General features: G+C 53.4%; 1 protein-coding gene across 6 annotated transcripts in view; it reads left to right on the forward strand.

The window, feature by feature from the left end:
• Nucleotides 1–15,388, forward strand: part of ARNT2 (aryl hydrocarbon receptor nuclear translocator 2) — a 190,135-nt gene that overhangs the window by 162,776 nt on the left and 11,971 nt on the right. For 4 of the 6 annotated variants that reach the window (XM_047795780.1, XM_047795783.1, XM_047795785.1 and 1 more), the window contains 5 exons: nucleotides 1,436–1,508; nucleotides 2,840–2,963; nucleotides 6,672–6,771; nucleotides 9,641–9,779; nucleotides 10,497–10,662. In XM_047795780.1, coding sequence (XP_047651736.1) covers nucleotides 1,436–1,508; nucleotides 2,840–2,963; nucleotides 6,672–6,771; nucleotides 9,641–9,779; nucleotides 10,497–10,662 — 602 coding nt within the window. The remainder of the gene's footprint in view (nucleotides 1–1,435; nucleotides 1,509–2,839; nucleotides 2,964–6,671; nucleotides 6,772–9,640; nucleotides 9,780–10,496; nucleotides 10,663–15,388) is intronic. The other 2 variants (XM_047795782.1, XM_047795784.1) reach the window with 1 other exon arrangement.

Here is a 15,388-nt window from a genome sequence, read left to right on the forward strand (position 1 = left end):
TCCAGCGGCAGGATGGCCACCTGGAAGGGTGTGACCGTCGCCATGCTTCCTATGAGGTCGACAGTGCTTTCCAGGAAGATGGTGTCCACACACGCCTCTCCTGCAGAGTGGGGCCAGAGTAGTTTCGACACCAAGCTACCAGGCTAAGCAGATTTTTACCAACTTAGTAGGTGAAAAATTGTACTTTGAGGTTATTTTAATTTGCACTTATGTTGAATATTTTTATGGTGAAATGTTTCCCTAATGACTTGCTTATTATATGTATATACATATTATATGTATACATATTGCATATTACATGGTTGTTTGTTTATACTTGAATGGTCTCTTCATATCCTCAATTTAAGGATTCATGGGCAGGAGGTCAGATTGAGATGGTTTTTGTCAGTAATTTGCCAGTAATTTTTTTGCCTGCCATTCTTTTTTTTTCTTTTTTTTTTTCTGTCTTTTTAGGGCCGCTCCCGTGGCATACGGAGGTTCCCAGGCTAGAAGTCATATCATAGCTGTAGCCACTGGCCTAACACCACAGCCACAGCAACACCAGATCCGAGCTGCATCTGCAACCTACACCACAGCTCATGGCAACGCTGGATTCTTAACCCACTGAGCAAGGCCAGGGATCGAACCTGCATCCTCATGGATGCTAGTCAGACTCGTTTCCGCTGCACCACAACAGGAACTCCTTGCCTGCCGTTCTTATTGGTATTTAGGGTTGAAGTCATCCTGCCTAATTTTTAGGCTCCAAGCTGCAGGTCTCACTGTACCTTAAAAGTAACCCAGTTTCCATAACTTTAAAACATAAAAAAGTCATCTCCTCAGGGTGTCTTTTCCTTTCCCAAGTCGAGCAGCCTGCTGCCATGCAGAGAGCAGAACAAGGTCAGAAGTATTAGGTCAGATCCTGGCTCTGCTGTGTCGCAGCCACTTACTGGTCAGCCAACTGGAACAACCACTTGGCCTCTTTAAATTCCAGTCTCTTAATTTTAGTGCCGGATAAAGTAACCACTATGAAAATTTAGTGTGAAAGTTGAATGGAATGATGTCACGTCCTGCCAGCTTACAGGAAAGCAAGTGTTAGCTGAAACCGCTAGCATCATTCGGCTTTGCTGAATTTCACCTTCATTTTTTTGTTTGTTTTTTTAATTTTCTAGTGTGATGTCTTTTACCCTGCATAAAGTGAAGTTCTAAGTCAAAACTTATTTCCTAAATATTGACAGCCTAAATTTAAAAAACAAAGCTTAAGAGTCTTGATGTGGGGCATTAAGAGAGAGAAAAAATAGAGCAAAGTTAAATAAATAAAATAAAAAACGGAGACCAATTTAGAGATCCATTTAGTGATCCACTGTGTCTTTGGGGAGCAGGGAGAGTTCTAGCTCAGCCCTGTCTGTCTCCATCACTTCTGTTCTCTGTGACTCTCCGCTGACTTCTTGTTTCCTAGGCAACTTCAGCAGCAGCAGGCAGAGCTGGAAGTGCACCAGAGAGATGGGTTGTCGTCATATGACTTATCGCAGGTGAACTTCTGGAAAACTCTCTCCCAGTCGAAGCTGTCTCCAACCCAAGGCCTGGGGACTAAATTTAACCCTTAGTTAGAGGCCCTCAGCCCAAGAGATGCTGTGGCTCCCTCCCCCCACAGCATAAAGAGCACTTTGGTCCCCAGGTTGGGGGTGGGGGCGGGGGTCTGCTGGGGCTCTTCCATGCAGAACCGAGCCGTGAAGAGTATAAAACATGCTTAGACCAGTGCCTCGCCATGTACTGAGATGCAGAGGCTGCACGGGAACTCGAGGGCCCACCTGCTTAGAGGCCCACCAGTACGACTCTGAACCTTGCCAGGTCCCCCGCCTCCTCACTGTGGCTCCTGCCTTGGTCTGAGTCCCTCTCTTTTTCGGCACACCTCTTCTCCCACTCCACGTGCACAGTCTGGCTCCTTTCCTTCTCCCACCTCCCCAGGTCCCCTGCCCTTCCCCTCTTCCTCTTCTTGCTGCTTTTTTTTTTTTTTTTGGCCTTTTTAGGACCTCACTCACGACATATGGAGGTTCCCAGGCTAGGGGTCCAATCGGAGCTGTAGTTGCCGGCCTCTTCCACAGGCACAGCCACACAGCGTCTGTGACCTACACCACAGCTCATGGCAACGCCCTATCCTTAACCCACTGAGGGAAGCCAGAGATCAAACCTGCGTCCTCATGGTTGCTAGTCAGATTCATTTCCACTGAGCCACAACGGGAACTGCTTCTCACTGCTTCTGGCTATAGAGAAACCGCAGCTTGTGTGGTATTTGGCCTCTCTCTTGGATACTTTTGTGTGTGTGTGTCTTTTTAGAGCCACACTCATAGCATATGATGGTTCCCAGGCTAGGGGTCGAATTGGAGCTACAGCTGCCTCCCACAGCCACAGCCACGTCAGATCTGAGCCTTATCTTCAACCTACACCACAGCTCACAGCAACACCGGGTCCTTAATCCACTGAGCGAAGCCAGGGATCGAACCTGCGTCCTTATGGATGCCAGTCAGGTTCATTACCGCTGAGCCACGATGGGAACTCCTGGCCTTTCTCTTAAGTTAAACTTTATGGTCACCTTTCCTGAGGTTTAGACCAAGTTGATTATTTTATTTCTTTCTCCGCAAGTGATCACGGTGACCCCAGTGACCTTTCTGTGACCTCCCCTTCACACCCCCACCCCATTCTTGACCTTTGTAGGTAGAAAAGCTCCCACCCTACCAAACAGCCAAGGCTGAAATGACAGCAGTTCCAAGGGAGGGGTTCAGGTGGAGGAGACGAGGAACTGCTCTGAGGGTCGGTTCTGTGCCTCACAGGCCAGATGCTGTTGTTTCTCCTGTGCACACAGGTTCCTGTCCCCAACCTACCAGCCGGTGTGCACGAGGCTGGGAAATCTGTGGAAAAGGCAGACGCAATCTTTTCCCAGGAAAGAGACCCGCGGTTTGCTGAGATGTTTGCAGGAATCAGCGCGTGTAAGTTTCTGAAGCGTGCCGAGGTGGTGAGACTCTGGGGCTTCGAGCCGCTCTCTGGCCATCTGGGGGCAGCCACCCCTCAGGGAGAGCCCCACGGAGGGTGGGTTTGCCGTGATGCTGCAGGATATAAAAGGAGCGCCGAATGCAGGGGTCCTGCTGGATCCTCTCTAGTCCCCGCTTTCCTCTCATGTACCCGTTACCTAGGGCAACCAGCCTGGGGCCTCTGACATCTCAGCTTCAAAATTTGAGCAGCTGGAATAAAGGAGCTCTGCTAATCATGGTGCCACTTAGTTCTATCAAGCCAAAGACATGTCCCTGGGAAAAAAAAAAAAAAATCTCAACATAATCGCTAATGGAGAAAGGACCACATTTTACATTTAAAATATGCAGGAAAAGGAAAGGAAAAATTATCCAGTATCCCACCCAGATTTAATATCTTTTCTTTTCTTTTTTTTTTTTTGCTGTTTAAGGTCAGCACCCGCGGCATATTGAGGTTCCCAGGCTAGGGGTTGAGTCAGAGCTACAGCTCCTGGCCTACACCACAGCTCACTGCAATGCTGGATCCTTAACCCACTGAGTGAGGCCAGGGATCGAACCTGCATCCTCATGGATCCTAGTTGGGTTCTTTAACTGCTAAGCCAAGAAGGGAACTCCTCTTTTCACTTTTTAAAGGTTGTCCTTTTTGTCTTTTTCTACACATATGAATTCTTTTTAGGTACATATTTTTTGGTTACCTTTTTCATGTGACATCTTATTATGAACATCTTCTAGATCATGAAATAATCGAAGTCATTTTTATCGCTTCCCTAGCATTCCATTGTATGGGTATTCCACAGTTAATGGTGGTCCCGAGGGTGTCCACCTGTTAGCTTTGCTGTTAGAGAAAAATGCGATTCAAAGTTCAGGTGTCACACGGAACCCACGTGGGTGGCTGCCTCCCTCCCCCACTCAGACAACCACTACGATTAGCAACATATAAACCTTGGAAACATCCTTGTCCGTTCCAAAATTCAGGGCAAAGCGTCCATTTTCACGTGATCCACAAGATACAGTGAAATCAGGGAGAAGCCAGCCGACCCTTGCAACGGAAGCGTGGGAAATGCTGTAACCAAAAGGGAACCCCAGCAGTGTCCTCCTCGTTCTGACGAGCTGGGGACAGAGAGGCCCAGGGCAGCTGGAAGAGAGCAGATCTCCTCCTCCCACTGCCAGCACCAGCAGTGGAGGAAGACCCCCGCCCTCGTTCCCACGGGGCTGTGGACCAGACGCTGAGAATGCAGGGCCGGCACTGGAGCTGCCTGCACGGAGGGCGGTAGGTGCCCACTCAGCACGACGTCCAGCTGCCCACACAACAGACTTGTCAGCACGACAGGGAGGCTCCCTGCTGTTGGTTTGCACTGGCCATCCAGCTGTGCCACCCACCCACATCAGCACTTCCTCGCCCATCACCAAGAAGTGTCATTCCTTCTAACAAGAGGAAGCACCAGCACAGCTCAGGGGCTTCTTCCTCTTCCTCTCAGAGGGGCCTGAAGTAGTTGGCCAGATACCCACAGCATTTCTGGGAAATCCTTTTAGAATTTTAATATTTTACAAACATAGGATACCTTCCCATAGAGATGACAAAAGAGGGGGGAAAAATTAACAGACAAGGGGGAAAAAGGGAAGGAAAATAAGTAACCCGGAATTTTAGCCTCATCTCTTCCCATCCAAGATCCAGGGCCTTATGGTTAGAAATACACACCCAGGAGTTCCCATCATGGCTCAGTGGTTAATAAATCCGACTAGGAACCATGAGGTTGCGGATTCGATCCCTGGCCTCACTCAGTGGGTTAAGGATCTGGCATTGCCGTGAGCTGAGGTGTAGGTCACAGACGCCACCCAGATCCCGTGTTGCTGTGGCTGTGGTGTACGCCGGCAGCTAAGACTCTGATTCGACCCCTAGACTGGGAACCTCCATGTGCCAAGGGTGCGGCCCTAGAAAAGACCAAAAAAAAAAAAAAAGGAAATACACACCGAAGATTTTTTTTTTTTGTCTTTTTAGGGCCACACCTGTGGCACATGGAGGTTCCCAGGCTAGGAGTCCAATCAGAGCCTTAGCTGCCGGCCTACACCACAGCCACAGCAAAGCGGGTTCTGAGCCATGTCTGTGACTTACCCCACAGCACATGGCAACTAGATCCCCAATCCACTGAGGCCAGAGATCGAGCCCGCGTCCTCATGGATACTAGTCGGGTTCCTTGCTGCTGAACCACGATGGGAACTCCTACACCCAAAATTCTGTTCTCTTTCCATCCTGTAAGGATTTCCCAATGAGCACCGCATTACCACAGCAAAAGAAAAGGGACCAGGAAAATGGCTCAGTGCCTTCAGGTTACTAAGACATCATGGAGGTTGTTTTCACCTGGGGGAGATTTGGCACAAGGCCCCTGAAGCCCATGAGCCTGAATGTCCATCACTGCTCATATCCACCCATTGGAAGAGACCCCCCACTGTGCCCATCCCCACCCCCACCCCGCCCCAAGGCAGGTGCAGAGGTGGGCTCTGGGTAGGCACAAAGGAATTACCTTGGGACTCACCTTTATATCCTTTATTCCAGTATTTTTGGGATTGTACGGATAGGATGTGTAGGGATTTTGAGATCCTAGGGAAATGGGACGGTGCTTCGGGGAGCCCTGGGCCCCTCGGTTACCAGAAGTAAGAGCACTCCTGTTCCCATTCCTGTTTCTCAAGCTGCCACCTCTCCCTCATGTAAGATCTAAACAGCCCAGCTGGAATTTAGACTCATTTCTTCAGCCCCTCTCTGGGGGTGAGATGCTGAGCTGAGTTTTCTAGGTATCATTCTGTGGTGGCAGAAGAGCACCCGTTATTACACACCCTAGATGGGCCCAGCTTCTTCACTTGTATGAGGGGCCCAGCCTCACACCCTTGCAGGTTAGGGGCTGTCCAGTCGGTACCTGGCCCATGTCAGCACCTGCTGGTCGAGGGCAGTGGGGACGGGCAGGGGTCTGGACCTCGGGGAGGAGCACTGGGCTTGGATTCAGGTCCCGGGACCATCCTTGCTGGCTCATGACCTTGGACAAACCGAGCCTCAGTTTTCACACCAGCAAGTGACAGCAAACACATAGAGGCTGTTTGCTCTGCTGTTGGCCCCTGTGCTAAGTGCTTTGGTTAACTCCTTGGATTCCCACCACAGCCCTGTGAGGAAGCCGCTGTTATCATCAGCGTCTTTCAGTCGGGGGCCACCAAGGCACAGGGAGGTTAGATAGGATGACCAAAGTCACACCTCCGATCAGTGGGGCAGAGCTGAGTGCTAGAGCATATCCCCTTCGCCATCGCTCTGGTCCTCCTCACGCAGAAACTGAGATGCGCCTTACCTGCCCGGGGGCGAGGTGGACTCCGTAATGTAGAGTCTGAGGAAGAATCCTCGTTAGTTCTGTGCTTCTTCCCAACTCTCCAAAAGGGCTGCCTTCGGGTGGCTTGTGGCCCAGCCGAGGCTTCAGAGAGCACCCTGGGGCCCTCACGAGCAGGGAGGGCCCTGGAGGTGATCATGCAGAGGCCAGGGCGGAGCAGGCTGCATGCGGATGGGCTGCCCTGGCTGTGTAGCCTCCTGCTTTTGCCCACGCCACCTTCGCTCCTGTTCTTGGGACGCCCCACCCTGGGGCCTGTAGGCCAGGAACCCCTCGAACGTAACCCTTGCCCTGCTTTTCCCAGCGGAGAAGAAGATGATGAGCTCAGCCTCTGCAGCAGGATCTCAGCAGATCTATTCCCAAGGGAGCCCATTCCCCGCTGGACACTCGGGGAAGGCCTTCAGGTAGGTGCTGGGGGTGCGGGCAGGGGCAAGAGGACAGTGGACAGACTTCCTGGGGAGACAGCGGGCAGCTCAGCCGCTGTCCCCCGAAGTAGCAGCCCCTGTGGTCTCAGAGTGGCTCTGACCAGCCCTGCGCTGGGCCTCGCTGGACTGCAGGCTGTTATGGGTCTCAGGTAGTGACTCTCTGGTCTGGGGACAGGAGGACAAGTTGGCAGCCCCCAGTGAGCTTCTCCTGAACCATCATCATGGCCGCTCACCCTGCTCTGCTGAGCACTGGCCAAGGCTCCGGACATCCCCCTGCTGCTGTGTTACTCAGCCACTCAGCACACAGTGACTGGTGTAGCTCCGTGCCAGCCCCTGCCCAGGCCCGCGTTCATCAAGTCCTCAGAACACTGGCTGCTCACCCCCTCCCCTTCCCCTAGTCCCCCGGTCCAGACAAAGGGCAGCAGGGGTGGGGCAGAGGTCAGAGGAGAGAAAGGACAGCTCAAGGCAGCCTGGCAGGGGGAGACGGGGGGCAGGGCACACAGGCATCAGGGATGTGCTGAGCAAAGCCCAGGAGGCAGAAGCGACCAGAAGTCTGGAAGAAGCAGAACGAAACCACAGGGGCCCTGAGGACTGTGCTCGTGCTGGCAGTTCGGACTCCATCATTGATGATCCGTGGGAGGAGGAGTCCTGGAGAAAGTTCCAGGTGGCAGGGGTAGAGGGGGCAGGAGTGAGGCTGCAGGCAGGTGCTTAGGACAGAAACAGATGAGTGGGATGGGTTGGAGGGCAGATACGACGAAGAAAAGGCAGGCAGGTGTCCCATGGCTGTGTGTAAGGATGGCTTCAAGCAGGATGCCAGCCCCTGTGCGGAGCCTGGCACAGGGGAGGCACTCCCGACATTACTGGTCTATAGAATTAATGAGTTAATTAACTAGTTAAAGAACGCTGAGGCCTTAAGCCTCTGGGTGGGCAGTTACCAGTAAATCTGAAGGGTCCAAACTGGTTGGAGCAGGAAGAGGTGTGGGATGACTGACAGCCGGAGCCCCCAGGAGCACAGCACGGCTGTAGCTGTGCTGCGTAAGTATGTCCTCCCCCCAGGCCTGCTGTGGTCCCGAGGGACCCCGTGTGTGCTTTAGCCAGGGCGCCTTTCCTGGGGCCCACAACTCCACTGCCAGCTCTCCTCGATCATTGCTGCCAGGGCACTGAGGGCTAAGGGGGTAGAGGAGAGCCCCCCCAACAGGGAACGGTGATGAAAAAGGCCCCCTGAGGTCACACATTCATCGGGAGGGAGACTGGGAAACCCCGTGGTTAAAGGAGGGCGTGATTTCAGGAGGATGGCAGTGGACTTCACCTCTAGGATGGTTAGTGTAGGAAAGTCTCAGCATCCTTGAGTTATCTCTTTTTTTTGGTCTTTTTGCCTTTTCTAGGGCTGCTCCCGTGGCAAATGGAGGTTCCCAGGCCAGGAGTCGAATCGGAGCTGTAGCCACCGGCCTATGCCAGAGCGTAGCAGCCACAGCAAAGATCTGAGCCACATCTGGTACCTACACTACAGCTTACGGCAATGCCGGATCCTTAACCTGCTGAGCGAGGCCAGGGATCAAACCCGCAACCTCATGGTGCCTAGTCGGATTCGTTAACCACTGCGCCACAACCGGAACTCCGAGTTCTCTCTATTTTAAGAGGGACTTACCTGGTAGCGTATTTTATTGTATTGTGATACAATTAGTAAGATTGTATCCATTCGTCTCTACTGATCCATCACCTGCCTTTCTTCAAAACCCAGCTGAAAACCCACCTCCACCAAAGCCTTCCGTGAACAGCCCCCTTCCTCCCGCTTGATCCACTTGTGGATCAAGCGCTCTGCCTGTGCAGAGCTAGTCCTGGGGAGGCAGGAGGGAGGGCCTGGGACGAAATGGCAGTCTTCCTCCACCTCCCCATCTTTCATAAGCTTGTGGTCTAATTGGCGTAGCTGGAAAAACCTCCCGGAAGATGTGCCCAGCAACGCAGCCAGTGCAGGCCTGGGGCAGAGACGGCGTTTAGGGGGACAGGCAAAGAGCATGAGTAATGCATGCAGTGGGTATCTAATAAAAACTTGTTGCACTCAATTAAACATTAACTGAAGGGGACAAAAGAAGCAAACAGCCATATGCTCTGGGGGCAGGACCCAGCCCCATCCATTAGGCTTCCGCTGACAGGTTCTTTTTTTTTTGAAAGCCCTCACTTAGCCTATTTCCTGAATGCTTAAGCTTTGTAGGTGCCCCAAAGGAACAAATTAACCAGAGACAAAGAGTAGGTTAGCACCAAGACTCATTTTTACTTTAAGAAGCTTCTCTTGGAGTTCCCGTTGTGGCTCAGTGGTTAATGAATCCACTAGGAACCATGAGGTTGCGGGTTCGATCCCTGGCCTTACTCAGTGGGTTAAGGATCCAGCATTGCCGTGAGCTGTAGTGTAGGTCACAGACGTGGCTTGGATCCTGCGTTGCTGTGGCTCTGGCAAAGGCCAGCAACTACAGCTCCGATTAGACCCTTGGCCTCGGAACCTCCATATACCAAGGGCACAGCCCTAGAAAAAACAAAAAGACAAAAAAAAAAAAGAAGCTTCTCTCTTCCTGGGCATCATCTGTTGAAAGCAAAAGACACACAGGGGTGGGATTGGGCTGCATAGAGGAGAATGGGGGAGACCATGTGGGGAGCAAGGCAGCAGTGATGAGTAGAGGGAGCTCTGGCGGGGGCGGTGGGAAAGCTGGGGGCTCCCACCCTGGGCCTTTTGTCCAGGGATGCACTGTCCCGGCAGAGAGAGGGCGTGCTTGCTCAGGGAGAGGCGGCCCAAGGCAGGGTGCATGGCAGGTGAGGCATCTCCTGGGAGCAAATACATTTTCTTCTCGTGCAGCTCTTCAGTGGTTCACGTCCCTGGCGTGAATGATATCCAGTCCTCCTCCTCAACGAGCCAGAACATGTCCCAAATCTCCCGGCAGCTGAACCAGAGTCAGGTGGCCTGGACGGGGAGTCGGCCGCCCTTTCCCGGACAGGTATGGGCGTCAGGGGGGGCACTGTCCCCAGGTGCCCAGAGGGTGCAGAGCATCTGGAATATGCCTTCTTGGGATCCCAGCTCTGAGAATGGGTCAGCGCTCAGGAGCTAGAGTGGACCCCTGGACCCCCCAGACCACACAGCCCGGCTCCCAGGAGGACCTGCCACCCTAATGGTGCTGTGAGAACTGGGCCCCCAGCAGTGGTACCCAGTCTGGTTTCGGCAACTTTTTCCCCTGCAGTCAGGGGAGGTCCCAGGGAAGCTGAGGGAGGGGGCGGGCGCACAGAGACCCCCCCCTTCAGGAGCAAGACCCTCACCACTCTGGATCTCCATTTCCCCGGCCCAGGAGCGGACATGCCCAGCTCCCCATAGTCACTGTGAGGAGGCTGTCCACCAAGCTGGGGGAGTTCTTGGTTTCATAGCGCCAAGGTCAAGTGTAACTGGAAGGCAGAGGACCCAAATCCTTGTAGCCCTGGGAGTTAACTTCAATGCCATCTGTCCCAAAGACCTGGGGTCCGCATCCTATGGTTCTTGGGCCCACCCATGTTGGCCTGGTCCTGGGCCTGTGCCTGGCAGGCCAGGAGGGCCACTAGAGTCGCTGTCAGCCCAGAGCAGGACTGCCACTGCCAGCTGTACCTGCAGGTGGCAGTGACCAGCCTGGGCCACGGGGTGGGGCCTGCTGGTGATGCTGGCCGTCTCTGCTTTATCCTGATTATAGCAAATCCCCTCTCAGTCCAGCAAGACTCAGTCTTCCCCGTTTGGAATTGGAACAAGCCACACCTACCCGGCGGACCCTTCCTCCTACAGTCCTCTCTCCAGCCCAGCTACCTCCTCGCCCAGCGGGAACGCCTACTCCAGTCTTGCCAACAGGACTCCAGGGTTCGGTAGGTGGGGAATGAGGGAAAGACTTCCTGGGAGAGCCAGCAAAGATGCTTTCTGAACATCCTGATTTTGGGGGTCTGAGCTCAAGCTCCCAGAATCCTGGGCCCAGGTCTGGAGGTTTCCAAACACCTCTTCTCTCTGGCTGTAAAGAGGCCAGTGGGGTCTCTAAGAGACTGGTTGCTTAGACCCTGGCTTTGTGGATTGTCTTTATCAGGTTCAAGGCCCTGGGGCTCTACTGTGTGGCTGATGTCATCAGAATGTTCTTTTAACCCTTTATGGCCCTTGGCAAGGACTTTGAGGTTGCCCAAGTCAAAAACTCCATGGTCTTGTTTCAAAAAACTAGAGAATTGGAGTTCCCAATGTGGATCCGTGGTAATGAACCGGAGTAGTATCCATGAGGATGCAGGTTCTCGCCATGACCTTGCTCATTGGGTTAAGGATCCAGCGTTGCCGTGAGCTGTGGTGTAGGTCGCAGATGCAGCTCGGATCCCACATGACTGTGGCTGTGGAGTAGGCCAGGGGCTACAGCTCCGATTGGACCCCTAGCCTGGGAACCTCCATATGCTGCAGGGGCAGCCCTTAAAAGACAAATAAACAAACAAACAAACAAAAACTACAGAATTAGAGGCTAGAGGGATGACCAATTGCGTAAAATAATTGTGTAAATAATAAACATTGTAAAGTTCTCTCCCTTTTTTAATACTAAAAGAGGGATCCTGTCCCATATAAGAACATCTCGCCTAGCTTTGTTCAGGCCATAAAGGGTTAAGTAATCACCCCTTCTGGTGCACTTCCCGGGAGCCCTTGCCATTGCTCACTCTGCAGGTGTTTAATGACCCCCCAGCACATCTGCCAGGGCCAGGGTTCCGTATCACACAGCAGGGGCTCAGAAGGGACCGTGACTCTGGCAAAAAGTCTGAGCAGGTGACCCTCTTCCCTCAGCGCCGTTCCCAGGGACAGCCCGTAGTGTGGCTCATAGGGCGTTTCTCTGCAGGATGGCTCCTTCTCAGGCCAGCAAGAAGCTGAGCTCAAGCATCTGAATTTCCATTTCCAAGCAGCCCTTTAGGCTGCTTCAGCCTTAGGAAAAAGGCTGCCCCTTGTCCCTAGCCCATACCGGGAGTTGTCAGCCGCTCCCACCCCCTCTCCGCCCCATCACTAATAGCAGCACTTCTGCCCCCCTCCCAACCCAATGTCTTGGGGCACAGCATTTCCCACACTCCTTATCTGTCACTCCCCCTTGGATTCAGCTGTCCCTTCAGCACTGATCCATGTACTTACAGCAGATTCTCCTCTTCAGCCTCTAAATATCCTTGCCAGACTATTCCGTGACTTAAGAAGCACAGCGCCCTATTGCAGGAAGGAGAAGCCCTGAGGCAGTTGCTTTTAAGTCAGCCAGGAGCTCCACTTAGAAACCAGCCTGAGGTTGGAGTCTCAGCTTGGGGGCGGTGGGGAGCGCCCCCACCTCCCTGCAGTATCTGCTCCCTCGCCTGGATGTGGAGCAAAGTGACCCACCCCCCACCCCCCCACCCTGCCTTCTCCTAAAGGGACACTGGCAAGCAGGTACCTAGCCCTCCCTGGAAGCACAGGACCCACCTGGACCTGACCCTCCAGGGTCACCACACCCTTCTGAGTGCTGAGCCCTGGGGAACAGAGGAGAGGCGATGCAGTTCCACCAGAGATCACAGCACAGACACTGAGGATGGGGAGAACGAAGCAAGGTCTGCTCAAGGCAAGAGAGGGTCTAGCAGGGCCAGGAGAGGCTCAGAGACCTGGCCCTCACCCTACGGAGGCCTGGAAGCATCTCAGTGCGGCTCTAACAAGAAAGGAATGCATGCCACCCCCTGCCCCGACGGCCCCTGCCTGGTCTCCACTTAGCAAATGCCAGGCCCTGAAGTGCAAATGGAAATGGGACACAGGAGGCCACTGCACATCTTGATGACCAAGGACAGGGTCACAGGAAGGAGGCTCCAGGCTTAGCAGCCATTGTTACAGCTACTTCCAGCGTTCTCATGCTCGGAAGATAATAATAATTATGACAACAGCTAACTCTTACCTGACACTTACTATGTACTCAGCACTTTACACATTTGAATTCATTTAAAACTCACTATAGCCCTCAGAGGGAGAAACCAGGATTGTGCCCATTGCACAGATAAATACACTGAGGCCAACAGTGAGGTCAGATAACACACCCAAGGCCCCACAGCTGGCAAGTGGAGCCAGGATCTGTGCTCTCCCCATGACCCTGTACTTGCCATTTTCTCTGATCCATCCTTCAGAGCTTCTTAGAATTAAGCGGGAATTGGCTGTGTCCTGGTTTATATTCATGAGAAAGGGGCTGGCACCCGTTCATTGAGTGCATGGAAAAGACTCTAAAATGGAGAAATTAAGGATTGAGAGGTGTCATGGGGACTTACATTCATTTGTTAACATTACCCAAGCAGTTGGTGCTGGACGAGGATGCCGCTGATATGTGTTCAGAAGCCAGATGGTGGTGGGATGGGCAGGTGACATGGTGCAGACGAGGAGAGAGTGAAGGGAGGCTTGGCTGGGGATGAGGAGGAGGTGCAGGGGCCGGGCAGGATCTTCTGTGACTCAAAGGCTCCCAGTGCAGGCAGGGGATGCCCAGTCCCCATCAGGATGGAGAACCACGGTGTGCACATGGCCTGGAGAGCGGGCGGCACGTGGGATCTGGGGAGTGTGGGTAAAACAAGCAGGGCCTCCCCCCCCCCCGCCGATGGAAGCCTTCAAGGGTGGGGAGGGGGCAAGCCCAGGTGTGGTCAGAGCAGGGAGGGGTGGGATACAGGGAGGAGAACCGACGGGGATGGGTGAGCGGGTGAGCAGAGAGGGAACAGGCGCAGTCTCTGTTAAAGGTCAGTCTCATTAATTATTACATAGATATGAAACGATTAGCAAAACCGGCAGTGTTTGTATTTGCAGCGGACACGCCCTGGCCCAGTGGGGGCAGATCTGAGTGGCTTTCCAGGGCCTCCCTGAGGTCATGGCTGAGACAGCTGTACCCCTAGGTCCTGGGTCCTGAAGGTTCCAAGCACGGCCACACCCCAGGACCTGGCTCAACTAGTTGTCCTTGGCCAGATACCTGAGGCCCAGGAGGTAGCCAGGTCAATCTTGACCTCCCCCTTCTCACTGGCTGGAGCAGACAGAGGTTTGGGCGTGCCTGCTGAGCAGACTGGCTGGACCTCACCCACTGATGGCCGAGGGGGTGACATCAGGGGGCAACAGCTCTTGAACAACGCTTCCCCTTCAGCTGTACGTCTCGGGGTTCGCCTTGTGGATTGAGTTTATACACTGAGCGCTGAGTTCCAGCCCCTTCTGTGAACCCCGTGCTGGTTTGGCTCCAGGAGCTTTCAGGAGTCAACCCAGAGTGTTCCTTCCATGTCAGTTCTATTGAGTTATCTTGAACTACTATTGCGTTCGCGTTTCCAGACTTCGTTTCCATTGCTGTCTGGCTCAGGTTTATTCTCTGGTCTCATTTGAAATGCAGCATCCAGAAGCAGAACTGGGAAGCCACACAACCCAGGGGTTGCAGCACTGACCACTCCAAGCACTCATGTCCTTAACTAGCCAGGCGGGAAAGATGCCGTGTCAGTCAGGGCCCCAGAAAGACACAGGAGCCACCCCAGTGACTGGAATGGAGAAGGTCTGATTTTTCACTAATAAAAGGTGATAAAGGAGGACCCCCAGGAAGACAGAAATAGTGAATGTGGGCGGCAGCTTCCTCCTCGAAGGCTGAGGCAAAGGAAAAGTGGAAGGAACTGAGAACTTGAAGGAGACCCCACCCCACCAAGCCTGACAGTCAACCTTGTTGAAGGTGTGTCCACCACTGGACACACAACCTACTGGGGATAAGCAGACTTGCCAGAGGCTGTGGGCTGCAGCTGGGCTGCAGAAGCAACCTGCCAGCTGGCAGAGAAACTCGCTAGACGGTGCAGGTGAACCAGAACTGCTGGAACCCCCGCGAGGTGACTGGCTGAGGTTTCCCTGAAGAGTTCTGGCAGTGGAGCTGGTTCACAGCCCTCTGGGTAATAGAGGCACTTGCTGAAGAGTGAATGCCAGTGGACCTCCTGCACACCGCTGGCAGACACAGCTAGGCAGAGACGCAGCTTCCTGTGCGATGCCTGGCCTCTCTTTAGCGCCCTCTATGGACAGAGCCTAACACTGCACCAGCTGACAAAGGAGAAATGGTTATACAGGGTCCAGGTCCCTGCGGGCAAGGCGGGGCGAAGAAGGGGGATTTTGATGTAGGTGGCATTCAGGAAGATGTGTGTGATGCAAACCCCTGAACTGATTAGTTCTCTGTTTCAACTGTCTCCAGGTGTCTGCTCATTGATATTACCATGTTTCTTGGAGAAATGCAGGGCGCCAGGCAGACAAGTTGCTCCATGAAAGTGGCTCAAAGGTGCAGTGGCAGGCCAGGCTTTCATTCCCTGACTGGCTCTGAGGGCTGCATATATGCCCTTTCAATGCCGGGGCTGAATGACCTTCTTGTCTTATCACTCTGCTTCCGTATGTGATGACGTGGCAGGCACAAGCGTGTCCATTGCTCCCCATATGCTTTTCCGTTTAGGCAGAGGCAGCTGAAGCATCTCATTCACTTTACATGTAACACAAGTCACAGCAGGTCAATGCAGATCAAGTGGGGTCACAACAGGAAACACCGCCCACTGAAGGTGAGCGTTCTCTCAATAAGCTCAAGAAACACGCCTG

Source organism: Phacochoerus africanus, chromosome 9 (assembly GCF_016906955.1).
Source record: "Phacochoerus africanus isolate WHEZ1 chromosome 9, ROS_Pafr_v1, whole genome shotgun sequence".
In the NCBI taxonomy this organism is placed as follows: Eukaryota; Metazoa; Chordata; class Mammalia; order Artiodactyla; family Suidae; genus Phacochoerus; species Phacochoerus africanus.